We start from the raw sequence: 20827 nt of genomic DNA on the forward strand, positions 1-20827 counted from the left end.
TCTTCCCACTTTCGCTTCATCTCGCGGTCCCTCGGCTCGACGAACTTCGGGACAATAACAACACGGTCGACTACTCGCAGCCAGCGCAGCTCTCTGGTTCGCTTAGATAAATACGTCACGTTGATGGCGGTCCCGCTGGAGCTTCCGCGGCTGCGGAGGCGCCTCTGATCTTTAAAATTCGTTTATTTAATATATAAGCAGTTTCCACTCATGAAAATTGGTCAAGTAGACCAACGAGCGATGCCGAACATTATGGTATTAATTTGATAGGCCCGTTTCCGGATGCGACTGTAACTTTAAGACGAACTCGAGGGGACCTGGCAAATGTGTTCGGCTTATCAGAAGTTCGGCTTCAGAGATGTGTTCAACATATCATGCCTGTAATGTCTAAATTGCTAAGAAGTAATATCAAGAGACTTCCATTAACAGACGTGATGAATCCAGTGATTTATTTGAATGGCATAACATCAAAAACACTGAAAACACTGAAATGTGCATACCACTTGTTGGAAACGTGCACACCACTTTGCACACCACTTGTTGGGTAACTGAACCATTCTGTAAGTTTTGGCTGCCTCTGTCGGGCAAGATGCTGTGCAGTAACAAAAGACGACAGCTGTCCAATATGCCTCAGGTATTCCTCGATTCGATCGCGCTCCTGAAAAACTGGGAGCAGCACCCCTAGTAGCACAATTTGTTGCCGGAACGCTGTGGTAATGTTTTACTCAAACGTTGCAGAAACGTGGCTAATGTCCTCTTGAAAATCTGTTGCAGCAACGTTGCTGGGAAACATTTCTACAACATTGTGACAGCACTAGAACCATGTTTCCCCAACACAAATAAAATATTCAGGCAACACTTCCGTTGTGTTTCCACAACATTGTGACACCGTTACAGCAATATTCTTCAACGCACACACAATATTGCGGCGCCATTTGGGTAATGTTTTCGCTACACTATGACAGCGTTACAGCCATATTTCTTTAACACAAAACAACATTTAGGCAACAGTTATGTAACGTTCCTACAACACTGTAAAGCGTTACATCCATATTTGTTGAACACACCCCAGGTAGCACCGAATGGTATGGCAACATACATGGTATGTCATCAATGTCATACAGCGATGTTGCCCAAACGTCGCTAATGTCCACGACTTTAACTTCATTTGCAACATTCATTTTTAACACTCATGCAACGTGTACACAACACTGCAACAACATTGCGGCACCATATGTACACATTTTTCAGTGCGTGACTACCTAAGTAACGTGCCCCTCCCGCCTGACTGGGGAAGACCCGTATTGTCATCAAGCAGGAGAGCTACCTATGGAAGTAGACTCTGCTGGGGAAACCGCTTGGGCGTCCCACTGGGTGGAGCATATACTGAACCACAAACTGTTGGGGAACTTGCATTAAGTGCAGTGGGGCGTAAAACATTTGTAACAGTGACGATGATGCATACTTGCAATTAACCCATGTATCTATAACGAGTCAACTATACCCAACAACATTCCTGACATCCCTTCCTGTCATGTACCATGTTTTTAAGTCAGGCTTGTGCTACATGGGATATTAACTGAGAAGAATGTACGAAACCCCCTCACAAAACCTGGACACATTACGAATATGTTGCCTGAAATGTTGTATTTCTTTTCAAAGAAACATCGCTGTAACGCTGTCTAAATGCTGCAAACATACAACACAAATGTTGCCTCCACATTGTACTTGTGTTGGAGAAATATGGGTGTAACGCTGTCTCTACGTTGCAGAAACATAACACAAATGTTGCCTCAATATTGTGTTTGTGCTGGAGAAATATGGCTAAATTCCTGTCTCAATGTTGCAGCAACGTAAGACAAATGTTGCCTTAATATTGTATTTTTTGTTGGAAAAATATAGCTGTAACGCTGTCTCAGTGTTGTAGCAGCATAACACAAATGTTGCTTCCATATTTTATTTGCGTTGACGGAATATGACTGTGATGCTGTCTCAATGTTGCAGCAACATAACACAAACGTTCCTTCCATGTTTTATTTGTGTTGAAGGAATGTGGCTGGGGCGTCTCAATGTTGCGGAAATATTCTGAAGCATCATTGCTGGCAAAAAAATTTCAAGGGGACATTAACAACGTTTGCGAAATATTTGAGATAACATTTTAGCAACTGCCTTGCAAAATATGGCATGACTATAGGTATACTACTATAGGACTATAGGGTACGGTCAGGTGCTTGGATGAGTAATGTTGTTCGGAGGTCACTGAGGAACGTTCAGACACTGTTCCCCAGCAACATTGGAGCAACATTGCACTGCCACGTTGCAGGAACATCATAAAATAGATAGTAACGTTGGCCCACTTTTGGTAATATTATAATTGTAATGTTCCTTCTCGAAGGAATCCAATACTCCAAACTGTGACATCTTCTTTCTTGTTCGTGACCCCACCCTCTCGTCTTCCTCGTTGGCACCTTACAATAATCATGTTAATGAGTGTTGTAAAACGTTGCTCCACATTGGACAACATTTGCAACGTTGCTTCAACATCATGGCAACAATGTGTGCTATTAGGGACATTCAGAGGACGATCAGCTGCATCGCATGTCACCGGTGCAACTTCGGCATCACAATCTTCATAGCTGTTGTCATCAACTTCACTGAGGGTTGTTCAACGTGTAACACCTCTTCAATGATGGCATCCATAGTGCCCTTCCTGAAGATGTCAACATCGTCATCCAGAGTGATGTACGATTCAGTGTCCACAGACACACCTGCTTTGCGAAGTGCAGAAAACAGGCCGCTGTCCTCTTGCAGTTCATCATTGTCTTCAACAGGATTCTGTGCTGGTATGCTCTGCTCAACAAATCCTGCATGACGAAATTTGTTGGCAATGGTGGTTCCTGTCACCATGTCTCAGGCACGTGCCACAAGATGAAGCGCACCTAGCAAGTTGACCTGATACTCGTTGTCAGTCTCCATGCACAAAAGCATGCGTTGGAGCAGCGATCGCCGCTTCAGACTGCTAATTAGGTCCATCGGCTGAAGCTTTGTAGTAGTGTTCGGCGGCAGAAATTCAAGTCGGATGGCGGAGAGTCCAGAGACGTCACCATGCCCAGGGGCAATTGTCAATCGTTGCACCGTAACCACTGCTCAAACAGTGCACGAGTTATCCACGACTTTGAATTTGCCCTATAGTTCACAGGCAATGTCTTCACATGTTTAAAGCATCGTGGTGAGCAGTCTGTTCAAGGCCGGACTGAGGATTACGGATGGGTTGCTGACACAGTTCCCACAAGAGGTTATGCAAAGTGTCTCTCTCAAAAGTCTTCTGTGAGGGTTGTGGAAACCCGGTTTCTCCACAACCTCGGGGCGTCAACCCTTCCGCCGCACCCGCCAGGAAAACACAGCAACGACAAAATGCAATCAGCAACAACAAGGGTTTATTTGACTCACACCTGCGACTGCTCCGTCTCCCGACACTCCCGGCCAAGAATCATTTCCTCAAACCGCGCTCGCGCTTTTAAATGCTCCAACAACGCCCCCTTCACTATCATGTGATCCACCGACGCTACTTCTTCGAGAGCACGAACTGGTATCTTATCAGTTCCCACATTCCCCCACCTCCAAAGAGTTCTCAGAAGAACGTTCAAAAGACACTCAAAAATCCATCATATCCAAAATCACATCGCCGAGCGTCGAAGCTGGAGGAGCTTGTCGGGGTTCCTTGGGAAGATCGGGTCGGTGGCGGCGGAGCACGCTCAACGCTGGCTCGACATCAGTGCTTGTTGATCGAGCTGCCTTGGCAGCTTCTGCTTTCACCTGATGACGTTGGCCCCGCCGGTGTGCTGAGCGGCTTATTTCAGGGACGGAACAGAGTGGGCATAGGAGTCTCCGTTCCTCTTCAGAGAGGGGCAGGGGGGTCTGCGGGGAGACGACTATCCAAGGTGAGCCTCCGGAAGGGAAGCGGCACGAGCTCGGGATCCATCCCACGAAGTGGTCATGGCCGGGAAGACCATTTTGATCTCGAAGCCCAGGCAACTGGTTTCCCATCGGATACGACAGTCCAAGTGGCCACCGAGTGAGTAGCCGGTCGACCAGATGACCCCGAAGAGGAAGGAAGGGATCGGGAGGAAGCGGGCGCTCCGGTCCTGGGTCGCTTTGCTCGTTGAGAGATGCATAAAGAAAGCAAAAACAGTCCGGAGGATGCTCCTGCTCGTCAGGGTCGTAAGGTTCTGGTGAAACTGGAGTGGGAGACCGTGACAACGAGAATACCACATAGAAAAGTACTACAGTGAACTCCGAGCACTAAGTAATAATGACTGAGATAGTGACTGCTACGTGCGCCGCCCGCGGGGACGCAAGCTGTAGCGACTGGAAGGTCCGGAAACGGGATCCTGGTCCAGGTCTTGAGGAGGAAGCTGAACATCTGCTTCTTCGCCCTCGGGGTGTCGGAGGTGATAAGATTCCAGGCCCGAGATATGTACTGGCCCAGTTTCTTCTGCCGTGTCACAGCGACGAAGCATGTAAGTGAGGCCGGAGGAGCACGCACTTACCTCGAAGGGACCATCCCACCTATCTGCGAGTGAAGCTGCAAAGCCGCGTGCGGCATCACTTAGCGGGTGAGTCCATCGAAGGACGAGGTCACCGACGCTGTAGGTGAGATTCCGTCGTCCTCGGTTGTACTGACGAGCCTGGTCCAACCGTGCGACGTCCAGTCGACTCCGGAGGTCCTCAGCAAACTTTGAATAAGAGGGCTGGGTACTGCCGTCCCGGAGGCGTAGAGCATTCTCCACTGGAAAAGGTGCCTCTCGTCCCAAGTTCAGGAACGCCGGGGTGAAGCCTGTAGATCTGTTTACTGTTGTCCGTGTAGCGAGCGCCAGTTCAGCCAGGCGAAGATCCCAATCACGGTGGTGCTGACTAGTAAAAGCAACCAACATCATTTTCAGGTTCCGATTAACACGTTCGGTAATGTTAGCCTGAGGGTGATACGGGGAAGTCTTCTTGCGCTGAATGCCTAAGATAGCGCAAGAATCTGAGAATACCTTACTTGTAAAGTAGGTAGCATTATCCGTGATGAGCTGAGCAGGAAACCCGAACCGGCAAAAGCTGTCGAGTAGCCTATCCCACACTCTCTGGGAAGTCAGCGTCCTGAGAGGAAACAGCTTAACCCATTTTGTGAAATGATCAGTAACCACAAACAAATACTGGTTACCTCTAGGACTACGGGCAACAGGTCCCATCACATCAAAGCAACTATTTACCAGGGCCTATTGCTCTGAACAGGCTGTAAGGGCTCAGGGGGTAAACCACCACGAGGTTTTGCTCTCTGGCATACGGGACAAGTGCGAACACACTTAGCTACGTTCTGCCTCGTTCCTGGCCATGTCGCAACACGACATAACTTTTCATAAGTTTTCCTGCCACTGCTGTGACCTGCCAAGGCCGAATCGTGAAAGTAACGTATGAAAGACTTACGCAACTTCAGTGGCAACACGACTCTGAATGGGGATGAGCCGTCTCCGGCATCCGCCTGGGGTATGTATCTGAACAGGATGTCATACTCGCCCAGCAGATAGGAGTCGTGCCGTCCGTCAGTCGTGCCGTCCGTCAGTCGTTCCGGTGCCTGCCGAGTCCCGCTCAGCTAACCATTGAGACACCCGCTGACAAAGGCCGTCGGCTCTCTGAGCGTTAAGGAGCTGCTGCCTGCTCACGACCGTGCCCCAAGACGAAGATAGGTCTCGTGCCACTTGTGCTGCTGCCAGGAGTTGAGAAGGCGCCTCGGTGCCTTCCTCTTCCCACTCCGGTAGAGGCGCACGGGAAAGCGCGTCTGCTACCACGTTTGTCGAGCCCCGCCTGTACTCTACGCCGAAGGAGTAGCTTGTAGCGTCAGGGCCCATCTGGCAAGACGTCCAGATGGGTTGTGGAACCGCTGCAGCCAAGAAAGTAACTGGTGGTCAGTCTGGACGGTGAAAGTGGTGCCGTCCAGGTAGAGATCAAACTTCCTGAGAGCGAAGATGATCGCCAAGCATACCTTTTCCGTGACGGAGTAATTCCGTTCTGCCGGATTCAGCGTGCGAATTGCAAAAGCCACTGGACAGAGAATAGCGTCGTGCTCCTGCAAGAGAACTGCACCAACACCAGAATCGCTAGCATCTGTTTGCACAACAAACGGTTTGTTCAGGTTAGGCAAATATAGCCTGGCCGTATTAGCGATTGAGTGAGAAAGAGCTCGGAAGGTTCGTTCCTGCTCTTCTCCCCACTGCCAGGGTGTATCGTTGCGCAACAACTGGTTAAGCGGCTGCGCTAACTCAGCACAATTAGGAAGGAATTGTCTGTAGAAACCAACCATACCCAAGAAACGCTGCAAGGCCTTTACGTTACCGGGAACCGGATGCTCCATGATCGCCTTTAGCTTGTCATCCCTAGAACTGATGGTTCACCACGTACACTGCGTACACCACGAAGCGGAGAAGGCTGATTCTAGGCGATGCCAGCTGCACCTTGCGGGGGTTGATGGTTAGCCCCGCCTGCTTCATCCTTGCAAGGACGATTGACAGGTGTTCCAAGTGTTCCTGAAAGTTTCTGGAAAACACTACATCATCCATGTACGCCATCGCGAAGTTATACTTGGCATCTCCCAATACGGTATCCATTAGCCGTTGGAAACTGGCGGGAGAGTTAGACAGACCAAAAGGCATCCGTACAAACTCAAACAAACCCCTATGACAGGTAAAGGCTGTTTTCGGGACATCCTTCGGGGCAACTTGGATTTGTAAGAACCCTCTACTACAATCAAGCGTTAAAAACACTGTAGCGTTGCCCAGGGAATACGTAATAGACTCGATGGACGGAAAGGGGTAAGAGTCCCTTACAGTTACTGCGTTAAGTCGACGGTAGTCGACGCATAACCTAGTCGTGCCATCACGTTTCGGAGCCAGGACAGTAGGAAATGCCCAATGGCTCTGGGATCTTTGAAATGCACCTGTCTGGAGCATTTCATCAAGAGCAGCGTCTAACAAAGCACGCTAATGTACACTCAATGGTCTCGGATTACAACGCCAGGGCATAGCGTTACCCATGTCTATGCTATGCTGTAACACAGACGACTTACCGGGTTTCTCCGTGAAGGCACCGTCAAACTGCCGCAGTACTTATTCAAGCTGACGGCGCTCCTCCTCGGGACCATGGAATGACCCCAAGACAGTCGGGAGCGGGGACGGTTCGACAGACGTCGCTGCAGCTTGCTTAGCTGAATTCCTGTCCTGTGGCACGGCGAAAGGAAAAAATCCTGACGATCCGTGGTAAACGTATCCTCCATTGGGCAGGTCCAGCACAAATTTCTGCCGGATGATGAAGTTTCTGCCCAGGATAACGGGCACTGCCAGGCCAGGAAGGTGCACGAAGCGCTGCTTTCGTCGTCTCCCATCAAAGCGAAGCCAGAGCACAACTGCAGTTTGTGCTGGAATCACGTCATTTGAAGCAAGACGTAAAGTGACATTTGTGGATTGCAATTCCACATTCCGTGATACGCAGTGCTCCTAAACACAATCGCCGATAAGGGAGACCGTAGCTCCCGTGTCGATAAGGGCGATGTTTTCTCTCCCAAGATTCGAACAGCGATGTTTGGTTCCTTGTCCTCGATGTTATCTCGGACGGAAAAGGCAAAATGAGCTAAGGTGTCTTCTCTTATCTTGCTGCTTGCATAGCCAGCTTCTGAATTATCAGGGTCACGGATTGTAACCGTTCGTTCGCTCTTTCGGCAAGTAGCCGACGTCGTTGAGCGATTTTTTACCGGCGTCGGCTGCGATAGTTTCCCGTTTGCACATTACGGGGGTTTGGTCTTTGCTGCGGACAGTCCCGACGAGAGTGGTCCGGGCTGCCGCTCGTCCAAGAGGCCGGCGGGCATTCTGTGTTGCTGCTGCGGAACATGCCGCTGCTCCTGCGGCCTGCTAGGGGTTTCGCCAGCTAAATAGCCGGGTTGACCGTGGCTATGGGACAGGACGGGTCTGCCAAGGCTCGTTCCTGCGGGGATTGTCCTCCGTTCATGACGGAAGCGATCAGGTGCTCGGCGTGATGGCTTCGCATGATAATTGCGGTTGTGCTCATCCAGTCCCACTGCAGGTAGGCGCTCAACCGAGGCTGCTCCCGCTGACCACGCACAGCGCGGTTCTAACGCCAATTCAGGCGGCGACGGGGGCCGATATTCGAGTTCTGCTAAGAGGTCGCCTTCAATTGTGCGAGTCTCTTGCGCCAGCGCTTCCGACCCAGCATCAAGGCGTTGTGCCACCAACGAACATAAATCCGTCTTGCGTGACAAGAGTTGTGTCGTTACAGCGGAGTCCAACTGCGGCGCTGCAGGTACCGGAGCCGACTTACTTTGGAACGGAGGGGTACATGGTTCTGGGGTACATCTCCTGTGACGATGTGGCTAATACGGCCGGGAGCTGCAAAAGAAAACTAAAAACAAAGCTGAAAGCCCCGCACACACAAACGCCGGAAAACAAGCTAATATCACTGTCTCCCGCTAAGTTAACCAAGTACAAACAGCGGTGCTGCGCTTCCCCCAACGGCCGGGCGGACGAGCCATGAACCCCGAAACGTTGGGCATCAGTTGTGTAAACCCGGTGTCTCCACAACCTCGGGGCGTCAACCCGTCCGCCGCACCCGCCAGGAAAACACAGCAACGACAAAATGCAATCAGCCACAACAAGGGTTTATTTGGCTCACATCTGCGGCTGCTCCGTCTTGCCCGACACTCCCGGCCAAGAATCACTTCCTTAAACCCCGCTCGCGCTTTTAAATGCTCCAACAACGCCCCCTTTACTATCATGTGATCCACCGACGCTACTTCTTTTCGAGAGCACGAGCTGGTATCTTATCAGTTCCCACAGGGTCCACTTCGGAAGCCTTTACGATTGTTTCATCCCATAGAGGGAAGCAATCTGAGCATTCTTCCAAATGCTTGGCAATTTCGGAGTTTGAAGCTTTATTTTTTACTTTTAATGAATGCTCTCTCAAGCGATCATTTAAGCTCCCGTGCCTGCCCGCACAACTGCATATATTGATACACGGAACGCAGCCAGGGACACGGACGAGGAAGTGCACAAACGAACTGCTGACTGTCAACTAACAGAAGTTTACTTGCAACACACATTTAAATACAAAAACAATACACAAGGAATGTGACAATACCTTATCATAACTTCGAGAACTAGCTGCCTACACAAGAAAAAGTAGCTGCTCAACACATGATGGTTGCGATCCCAGCACGTTCCAAGATATTCCATTTCGGCAGATAAGAGTGACAATGACGGTGTGCTAACACAGTGATCTTCCTCTGGCGTTGTGATTAAGAAGGTCTCCAGAATTTCCCGAGCAATGCGCGTTTTGAACCCACCCTCTATTGTGGTATTATTCAATAGCGGGGAGCACCCACAGGTCTTGCAGTGAAGAGCCAGGTGTCCTGATGGAGTGGTGCTCCGGACCAACGCCCTATGTTCGTTCAGTCTAGTGTTAATGCAGCGCCCAGTCTGGCCTATGTAAACCCTCCCGCATGTTAACGGAATGCGATATACCAGATTCTGTCGGCATTCAACCGAGGCATTCTTGTGCGAAATCTGGCAGCCCCGTATCTTCACACTCTGTCACACAACTTGAAAAAAGTGGGAGAGAGGCATTGCGTACCTGTGGTCCTCTCAGCGCCAGTTAAGTTAATAACTGTTTGTGGTAAGGTGAATGGTTCTATTACAAAAAGGGGCTGCCAGATTTCGCACAAGAATGCCTCGGTTGGATGCCGGCAGAATGTGGTATATCGCATGAATCATGAATCAAGATGAATCGACTGACACGTCCGTTTTGACATCGTTCAATAGCGTGTAGCGTGGGGAAGAAAACGTTGGTGCTCCAGCACAGAAATACACACGCGGCCCAGCTCGGCTTGTCAACATGGACGGCGAAAACAGAAAGTCGTGGTCAAGGTTTTCGGCATGCCGTGTTGTGATTGGCCGACGCCCCTCGAACTGCCAGACTAATCCACCAAGGGACTTTTTTCACACTTGCGTCGTATCCTAGCGGCTGTCCAGTGAAACACGAACGCTGCGCGCCAAAGCACAGCCGCTCTATTGAATATGTAGGGAACTCTCTTCGGCGCCGTTAGGGTCACAGAGCATGCGCAGAAGCGTTGTGAAAAAGGTCCGTTGTGTTTTCCTCGCTCATCCTCCGCAGGTTGAAAAGGGGGATATGTTTATTAAAATATTAAAAAAAATAAAGAGAGGAAAGGTTAGTCAGGCGTCGGCCGACTTGCTATTCCTTCAATAAAAAAGAAAAGAAAGAGAAGGAACACACACACACGCGCACACACAAAAGGGCCTTAGAGGTTGGTCGAGAGGCCGGTGGCACGGAGAAAGCTCAAAAGGGTAGTCGTAACCGCCCCCTGGTTGTGCAGGACCGGGCCGAGCAGGGTGGCCAAAGTGACGTTAGGGTAGCCAAGTTGTCGCAAGTGGCGCTGGAGGATGAGTCTTTGTGAGGGTTGAAGGGCTCTTGGGTGAATCATGGGGTGAATGCACCCACGTGCAGCATCCAGGCTCCAACAGCTCCCCATAGAGTCCATATTTTGAGATAATTTACGCGACACTAGGCACACGACAAGTGAAATTGCGACATTTTATACATTATGCACAACCAGTCGGCCAATCAGGAGCCTTAATGTTGGGCTGGCTTTTCAGCTGGACCTGGCTGCCATCGACTTCTACTGGATTTCACGCCAGCTGCCGTTATTCGTTATTCAAAATACCGAAAGCGACTTTTGGATAAAAGAAGCATGTATTTGACGCAAAGCGCTGATTCAAGGATTTGATACATGGGTGCACTGTGCATACAAAGCCCACTGCGTTGCTGACACACTGTAACCAAGTTCGAACTTGAAGAAAAACGAACACACTGTCCAATTCCTAATACTGAGCCAGTCCCATGGGTGCATATCATCTCATGATGAGCATCTTCTCTCGGTGCTTTCAGTGCATCATACATTACAGCGAAGCGGGAAGCGCTTCTGTGGCACGTAATCCTGTCTTTGTTGTCAGTCCTCCAAATCGGACGACTCCCGGACGTGTTCTTCACGCTCCAACTGCTCGAACTCATGACAACCATTCCCGTTCCACATGTCATAAACTGTTCGTGGGATAATAGTTGTGTCCAGAAACAGCATGACACTCGTAGAATCACCTTGACGCGGTAATAAATCCGCGAACACGTTTCTACAAAATTTACTGTCAATTTACACCACCAGAACACGGAACACATGAGGATACCGTGTTATTTCGAAACTATACTGAAACGGCCGAGAAGCTGCACGCACATATGCGCGTACAAAATGCGATTTCAAAACATCGTCGACCAGTCGGAGCGCGTACAGCCTCCCGACCAATGGGCTTGCGTCCGGGCGCAGTGGTACATACTCTATATTCGGAACGGCGGGTAGCTGAGGACTACAGCGCCGACGCCGGATTGCAAAAGCTTGTCGAAGATGGCGCGACAGGAAGTTCGCGAGAAGAGACGTGACTGGTTACAACGATGTTTATTTCCCGAATGAATAGCGCTCGGGACGGATGATAGTCAAGATGTGACGTGCGAGACGTGCGCTCAGTTGGATGATCATGATATGTCCGTCGCATTAGCAACAGACTGCGGACCGGCAACGTCATGCTGTTGTACCTCAAGTGGGTACAGCGACTTGCTAGCTCGTCTAGTCACGTGTCCTGTAGACGTTCGCACAGTATATGCGCGTATCGTCCCATCTTGTCCCTTGTGTCTGGATTGAATGCAGACCAGAGGCTAGCACAGCCTTGGCTTTCTTTTTTCTGAGATCACGACGTCGCCTGGCGACATTGTTTTTCCCCTGCCTTCTTTGCACTGGTTGGCTGAGCGGAGCTCTATGAGGTAATACCTCTGCAGGGGTCACACAAACTCGTCATTGTTGTAACTACTCTTAAAGGGATAGTCGCATCCGGAAGCGTGTTCCGGAACTATTATGGTCATGCTCCCTGTCGTTCATAATGTACGCCGGCAAATTTTCTCCGCACAAATCCACTTGGTTGACTCAGAAACGATTTTTAAATGTTCGCACTTCCGGCGCGCACGGCAATCCCCGCAAGGCGCCGACACTGGATGACGTCACCCGGATAAACCAACCATCAGGAGGCGCTCCTTCCCGCCGCAGATTCTGTGTGTGTCTGAGCGTGCGTCTGACCCTTTTTCTTGTTGTCTTGTCGCGTTTGCTTTGAAGTACTTTGAACCACAGCGTGTGGCCTAGGATTTCACGCCGTTGACGTGCGATGTCACAGCCAGGAAACCGGTGCTACATGCTCGGGTGCAGAAAGACTTATAACGCGAATCCCGAGCTTCCTTTTCACCGACCTCGCAATGGCGAAACGAAACGAAAGTGGGAGCAGCGATCGCCAGCCACTACTGTGGTGTGGCCCAAGGATTGAATGTTTCACGCGTCTGTTCCTGTCATTTCGCCGACGACGCCTATTTTGATGAAGATGTATTGCAAGTTCGGCTTGGGCTACGGCAGAAACAGAAGCGGCTGAAGATTGGCGCCGTGCCTACCACCCCTACCACATTCGATCAGGAACAAGGGCAGGAACCAGTAACGGAGGTAAGTGACAATTTTGCGTGGTCACAGCTATACGCTGCGATGAAAAATATCAGTTGTCACAGTAAACATCATCGCGAACACCTGGCCTCGCCGTCGATTGTAACGTCACAGTCACACCGGCTACTAATATACACAAATTATTACAATGATTGCAGCATCCTGACGCAATAGTACGCGTACTCTAGAGAAAAAAGATTGGTGTGTTGTTGCGGTGCTAATTGTCGCCAGTATTATGCAGGAGTAACGTAACACTCCCACATGACAGCATTATTGTAATCTTATTGCAGCTAGTGGATGTTTCTACAGTTCATAGTGTAAGCCTGATGGCAGCATTCAGGGATGTGAAAGCATCGCAATCTGTGTTTGGCTACGTCGGAGACACTTGCATCAGTATTCTTACTGCAGCCTTGTTGCTAATTTCTGGCTCTATTTCAGGCGGCAGCAAGCACGTCAACGGAATCAACTGGATTTGATATGTTTTGTCAAGCCACGAAAATATTGCAATTCTTTTTGCACGTCCCACAAAATAATGGATATGTACGAGTCCTGAAAATTGTAGAGTTCTGTGAAAGGAATCTTGTGTGATGCGGCTGCCAGCGTTTATAACGTAATGTCGACAGGAAAATAACTGTGCCAGTGAAATAGGGACCGCAAAGGGGAAGATTTATTTGCATAGTCATTTTTATATTTGTTATTGTACCTGCTAGGCCCACAACATATTCTTTTGAGTGTTGACACTCAAGGCCATATTTCAGATGTGGAGGTCATGGCTGAAGCAAGTGCTGGGGACCCACTTCCCACTTCACGGCGCATCTCACAAGGGGGTTGTCATCCCCTGATTCCAGGAAGAGGAAAACAATGGACACAGACTTGCATAGCGTATTAGTACACCAGATATGGATCTGCCAACATGAACCCTCCTAACATCCCTGTGGCAGCGTACCTGTAATCTGTAACACCACATTAATCTAGACCCACAGCACAACATAATAAACCTATGCTATTTCGTTATTCCCACTCCGTCATACTCTACTGTACAATAAATCGATACAATTATAGGGTCATTCTTTATTCCCGTTTTATCTTCCGGTTTTTTTTTTCTATAATCAAACTCAAACTCTTTATTCCCGTCACTGCACCGCATTGAAAATCTGCACAGAATTCAAAATATTCCCACCTCGGCACTAACTTAGTGCAGTACAGTCTGGATTTGATGCCAGAGCTAATACTGCCACGTGTAGTAGTTTTTGCTGTACAGATGGGTAGACAGTCTGTTGACTGCAACTGGAGATACAGAGTGACAAGACAAAACATCCCCCACACTGCAATGACGAAAAGATGAAAATTGCAGCAAGACGAAAATTTTGCTGACATAGGCACACTTTGTGTAAATGAGCCCTTGGCCATCCCCCTTGCCTCCCATCAGAGGTTTTGGAGGATACTATAGGTGTGTGGTGTACGGATAGGTTTATCCGTACACCAGACACCAATAGTATCCTCCTAAACCTCTGATGGGAGGCAAGGGGGACGACCAAGGGCTCATTTACACAAAGTCTGCCTATGTCAGCAAAATGTTTGTCTTTCCACTACATCTCTCCAGTTCCAGCCATCAGTATGCACCAGCTTGTCTCTCTTGTCAAGACACCCTTGTTTCGATGGTCCTAACGCTGATAGCCTTGATAGGACGTAGATGGGAACTCCTTCCTGATGGCTCGGACAACGCATCCAGGAACCTGTCGTCTGTTCCTTGGACCAAGGTATCCCCAGACCCATCTCGTGAATGACGAGTATGCCGTGAACCTCAGGCAGCTGGAAAAGACTAATCCACATGACATTTCTTTTTGTTTAGCATTATATCTTGTGGGCATTTGCATAACTGCCAAATCTCCCACAGTGTTGGGAAGACAATAGCCAGAACAGAAGAACAGACACTGTCCCAACCTTGGAGTTTAAAGCCTGTGCATTCCTTTCTTAGTTCCGGGGTCTCCTGCATTTTGAATGTGGAAGGTTGGCAGGTGTGCAACATAGTACAAGAGAAAAATGGTCCGCCTCTTTCAGGATGAACCCGATTCCAACAGCTAACTCCCTCCCGAACCAGCTTCCCTCCAATTCCGGCAAAATCCAATTTCTCCCAAAATATATTACTCTTACATTCTTCAGTAACATGCTCCCCCCCTTTATTGGCACCTCAAATGCTTCTGTTTTCAGACTTGTAAGACTATCCTTCAGAATTCCCACTGGATATCTGTCAATCAGGGTTTTGTGTTGCCAATCAGGGTTTTGTGTTGCCAATCAGGCCATGGCTAACTGGCATAATTGAGAGCATGTCGAGACTAGCTGAGGCGACTGTGTTGCTTCACTTTTCCTAATGGAATTGTTGGACCAGGATTCTGGGTCGTTCCACGGCTGTCGGCCACGCTTATGATTTATGGGGGACAAACTTGTGTAGGCCAAAAAGCTGCTGAGAATAGCCGCCCTTTTGTATACAACCCCTGTCCACTTTAGGTTCGACAATTTGCGTAACCAACAACACCCGACTAGCACCCGAGTTTACCCTTCCGAATCTTGATGGGAGGTCATTTAAACCGAAAAAATCATTACGGTCGTAATCATAGCAAACGGAAGAGCACTGCAGCAGGCTTACCTGTGGTCCTGGGGATTGAGTCGCCTAAAATGTTGATCATAGCGGCAAAATTGAGGCGCGTACACCACTAGAAGCTCCCTACGGAGGCAGATGTCCCTGAGTAATGGGTGTTGTGTTATGCACTGCACGGCGGCACTGTTGCACATTTCTACCACCCTGGCAACAGAATGGCAACACAGGCGCTCGTCGGGCTCCTGTGGGTCGCAAACTCCACACAGACACCTGCCGACAACAATTTCAACATTCTAAACTGTTTCGCACATCCGACGGCAATCATGCAAAGAGATACGTCACCTGAAAATGTCATCCCGCGGGTTAACCGCAGCCACATCTCGTGCATGGTCGACGGGTTCCAGAGGCATTGGGTCCGTAGAGTATGGGTCATCATCCAGCATTAACTCGTCGCCGCTACCGCTTACATGTTCGTCAGAATCTCCCCCAGACAGAGAAACCTGACTCTCGTTTTGAGACTCCATGTTTGCTACCTTCGCCTTCGCTTCGCGATCGCCAAACAGGCGCGCGGCTCGCATTTACCCAGGGCGCGCGCTGATTGGCCTTATCCGGGTGACGTTTGCTCCCACTTTTAGAGAGCGAGGGCGCAAGGATTCCGGTTTCCTTTTCATCGGATTGCGCGGAAAGTACGCCGCGGATCGAAATGGTATTTTCGGGCCCATTTCAGTGGTCGGCAAGGAATTAGAATTCGCATTAGTTTCGAAATTGACCTCGGAGAATGCGACTGTCCCTTTAAGGGGTAAAGGGAGGTAACTACCTTTTCGCAAAACTGCCACCATGTCCTAATCACAGTACGTCATAGGAAACGTCATTTTAAGGTCATGTGACTTTGTTTACTCAGCGTTTTAGCGCTTGCCGACATAATCCGATCGGCATAAAGCCAAAAGATGAACGTACTTTGCCAGTGTAAACTATACCGTGCTTCTTCCGTGACATGGTAGCCCATTTCTCCTCCGTTTAAGTAAATCACATCGGCTCAGTGTCTCATAATGCCAGGTCGTCATCGCATCTTTGGAAGTGGTCAACAGTACGAGGCCTCGTGTACAAAACTGCGCGTGTACTGCGATATTATAGGATGAAAATAATTACCGACGTCGAAAGACGCCCGAAACGGTGCACAGAAACAGTAAACGCTTTGTCTATGTTATACCCCTGTCAGACGTACTAATTTAGTGTCACTTTCAGCGAGTACACTTGCAGTTTAAATCCTTCCTGATGAGGACGACGGCGCCCACCTCGTGCTTCCCTCATTCTTCTCTAGCCCTTCTATTAAACATTGTCACCTCCGGCGTCGTCGTCCTCATCAGGAAGGATTTAACAGACTATAAACGATTTTGCAGCCGATCACGGGCGCGGTCATCTTTAAGGTCACGTGTGCGTTGACGTTTGCTGGACGTGCGACCAGGACCTGTCCAGAATGCATTGCGTCCGGCCAGCACCCTTTCGTCTATGGAGCAATATACTGAATGCCACCCAGGGTTGAAAAAAAAATCCGGATATTTTTAAAAAGATCCTCTCCAGTGGGCACAGAGTAAAAACAAATCTGTTTTGCTGTTCTTGATTTCGGGTGACCTCTCCTAGTTTCGATTTATGAAACTGCCTGTCCTAGTAACATTGAATGAGTTTTCATTGTTTTCCGAAATGTAGAGTCCCATGCACGCGTGGGTGAATGGTGTAGACGCTACACGCCTGGATTAGCTGTCGTACTTCAGTCACAATGAATCCAAAAAGCAGAAGAAATCCTCTCCCTCAATGAGCAGAAGTAGAAGGAAACGGGAAAAAAGTTAAATCTGAAAAGTTCATAAAGTCAAGTTAAAAAGTTAATAACCTTAAAAGTTAATTTTGAGCGTACCTGGGCTTTTGTAACCAGCCAACACAACAATAAAATAAAGCGAGTGTTTTCCATGTGCCGTTGAATTAAGATTGTCTTTGGCATCGCATCTGGACAAAATCTCTAAAAAATTCGGATTAAATTGTGTGGATAAAATCCAAAAAAATCCACCAGATAAAATCCATGTGGAATAAATCCAAACAACCCTGATGCCACCCCTGCGGTTCGCGCTAACCGAAGAGGCGGATCGGAGCGATTCGTCTAAAGCGATGTTGTTGTTGTTTTTCTTTTAGTTGTTTTTTTTCTCTTTTGGCATGGAGGTCTATGGGTAATCAACTAAATACTTCCGTTTCGTTCAGCATATCCGGAAATTCAGCTTAAAGGAGCATGGAAATCATTTGGAACATATATTTTTCACCACTTGATATGAACATACTACCTCCATAAACTGTCACACAAAATATTTCCTTTGAAAAGCGCGAATTTCCTGAGAAAATTAGTTTGCAAGAATGCGCTCCGCGGCGGCAGTCTCCCCCAAGCCGAGTCTGGCGTGTGGTGGCCGAGCACTTCATTGGCTGCCGGAAGCGTCCGCTCCCCGCCAGAATAGTCTGCTAGCTCCGGAATCGTGGTGACTTACCGACTGAGACGCTATTGCTATTTATTTGCGTTTGACATTGTTGTTACATAATTTGTCTCGTACGTTTTGCATAAAACAAGACTGCGGACAGTGTAAAAGGTGTGGCTGCCTCTGTGTTGTCGAGACAGCCCGGGTTGAGGTGGATCGTACGCTGTTGGGGTTTCTGTTCCGATTCTGCTGAGGTGTCGTTACTTAGTGAACAGTATTGTGCCTGTGTGTGCAGCATATATATGATACGACTAAATACATTCCTGTCAGTTGGAGATTTATTCCATGTGCCATTGTTGTATGCTGCATATGACCATTAAAAAAAACGCTTATTTGGCCATGTGTTTTGGGGTTTCCTATAGATGGCGAGCAGATGAACTGCACTGACTTTACTTGTATGTTGTTGTGCTTGTGGACAAGTGCAATGTTACACAGCTATGCATTCATCGGTCCGCTCTTTCGCCTCGGAGATGCCACTGTCCATGCTCATAGTGTTGACCACAACACGGAGAAGTCATGATGGTCGACGACCTTTTCAAATGAAAGCACTGCTCATTGCGCTGCGTCTTCATGACTGTGAATTTGTAACCAAGAAGAAGCGCTATATTTCAATTCGAATGTTTGTTCACACTTAGCAGCATCACTTACCAGACTCCGGGACATTCGTGTGGCGAAATCGAAGTGAAATCGCAAAAAAGAAAGAAAAAGGCGGCTGGGCCACGTGACGTCAGCGCCTGCCAGCCGAGAGAGGGTGCATTTCTGTCGCGAGATTCAAAGCTCCCTCGCGCGCAGGGATTGCGCGCTACGTTCAAACATTCTGTGCGAATATGTATCACAGGGCTCGGAATCATAATTTCTACTTCTCACGTCATATTTTATTCCGATCATTTCCATGCTCCTTTAAGCCAGTTCGCCTTAATCAGTCCACTGTAATTCGATAGCATAACATTGGGAAAATGTGTTTACAGATTAGAGCTCGTTACTCTTCAATGTAGTCACCTTTTTTCTCCGAAAATTTTTCGTACCGTGATACCAATTTTTCGGTGCCATGTCTGTACCACGCCTGTTGCCGCCGCGTCCACCATCATCACTTGCCGAGACCGCCGAGATGCACTTTGAGGTGATTGAAAAGGTGATAATCTGACGGGGCAGGATCTGGAGCAAATCCTGGGTCTTCCGAGACGAATGCGGAGAATGTTCTCGTGCAAGACCACATCTTTCCGAGTCCCGGGTGTTTTCGTTTGGTTCGTAGTTCGAAAATTGGTTTGGTTTGGTTTGGTTTTAAGAAAAAATAAAATGGAGATTTTGGCTTCACTAATGTGAGGCCTGCAGCTCCACATCACTTGCACCAGTTACTTTGGTGGAAAACTCCTGGAATGATGATGCCAATGAAGGTGAGCAGGATGATGGCGATGATGATGATGATGATTAGTGGTGGTGGTGATTCCGACAGAAAGTAAGTACACACACACTGAGATGTCACAGAAGGCGCAAACACGCAACACGCAAACAGTCGAACAGCAAAACCCACAAAACACACATAGGCTCAAAACTTGTTGCCTGCCATCAATGTCCCGGAAAAATTTCACTATGGCGGAGAACGCCCGGTGTCTGACACTGTGATTCCAGGGCTCATGTACTTTTGAAACGCTGAGCGGACGGCCGTCCACTGCTGCCAGGTCCGACTGTAGAATGCGACAAGCTTCAGTGTATCGTACGCAGGACATCAAAATGTGCTCTACATCTTCCACAACACCGCACATGGAGCAGTTTGGGGAGGCTGCGTTTCCGATCATGTGTAGAAAGCTACGGCTGTATGGGAGTTTCAGACGAAATCGGTGGATTAGGGTCTCCATGGACCGAGGAAGCGAGTTTGGGACCACGAACGAAAAGTCTGGGCTGATCAGTGGCGGCCTTCCAGAATCACTGTGCCACAGGTTTCTGCTGAGTCTCTTCGTCAAAGTAGACAACATTAAGCGGGTGTCAATGGGAGTAAAGCACACCTTACGAACTGGACCGGAATGATGTTCCCGGGAAGCCGCTGCGACAGCCGCGTCATTCCCAGGTATGCAGGAATAGCCAGGGATCCACTGAAGGATGATGCCGTGTCCTTGTACTACACACGCGTTGTAAGTCTTAATGGCGTCGTGTACGATTGAAGCAAGATCTGCTGATCCGCCCGGCGCTTGTAATGCTCGCAATCCGGTCTGTGAATCACTGTAAACAACCCATGATTTGGGGTCATGTGCTTCTATAAATTGCATCGTCATGATCATCCCATAGAGCCCTGCGGCCGTGCACGACGTGCGATGAGACAATCGTGCGCAGCCCTCAATGCAGAGCTCCGGGACGACATATGAACTCGTGGATCCTGAGTCATTTGTATAGACGTATCCGTGAAAATGCACACTCTGTCCCTTTGACTGTGCATTACCTGAAGAGTTTGCTGACACTTGACGGCACGAACTTTCTTCCAGTGAGACCCGGTACTTTTGCGAACACCCGAGGCTGTAGCAAAGTCCAGGGAGGTCTGGTGTGCACTGGCAAAGGCTTATGCCGGGGGACATATGTGCGGCACGGCATAATACATTGATGGAACCGCGAAACTTACCAAGGATCTCACAGTACTTCTCGGCGGGTTAGGCAGTCTATGAGTCGCGCATCGTGACAGTCCCAAACACCTTTCCAACAGAAAGCGCTGGTTTGGCCTTCTTCAGAGACGCCTTGATTATAAAACAATTTGCAATTGAGTTCACATATGGGGCACGGATGCCGAATGACTTCAATTCGCGACAAACTGAAATGGCAGATTCTCTGCCTTTTCAGTTTGTACACAATACGGCACTGATTTATTGTTTAAACGTAATGGCACGTACATTTAGTTTAGTGACAACAAGTTTGCACTTCTATTAATAAATCAACCCACATTCTTTTTGCGGTAAAAGCGGCGCGAACACTACCTCTTGCACGTGCTTTAGTTTAATCCGCACGAGTGTAGGCTGAACCTTCGCCAGCTTCAAATTCTTCTACGCAATGGCGCTAGGTGTTGAAGAAGCATCC

General features: G+C 48.8%; 1 protein-coding gene across 6 annotated transcripts in view; it reads left to right on the forward strand.

The window, feature by feature from the left end:
* LOC135388544 (transmembrane protein 135-like) overlaps nt 1-20827 on the forward strand; it is a 297964-nt gene that overhangs the window by 265846 nt on the left and 11291 nt on the right. The window contains exon 12 of one of the 6 annotated variants that reach the window (XM_064618146.1): nt 13411-13731. The exons of the other annotated variants lie outside the window; for them this stretch is intronic. Within the exon in view, the coding sequence (XP_064474216.1) occupies nt 13411-13494 (84 nt within the window). The 3' untranslated portion in view covers nt 13495-13731. Of the gene's footprint in view, nt 1-13410; nt 13732-20827 lie in introns of those variants that run through there. 6 annotated transcript variants of the gene reach the window in all.

Source organism: Ornithodoros turicata, chromosome 3 (genome assembly GCF_037126465.1).
Source record: "Ornithodoros turicata isolate Travis chromosome 3, ASM3712646v1, whole genome shotgun sequence".
In the NCBI taxonomy this organism is placed as follows: domain Eukaryota; kingdom Metazoa; phylum Arthropoda; class Arachnida; order Ixodida; family Argasidae; genus Ornithodoros; species Ornithodoros turicata.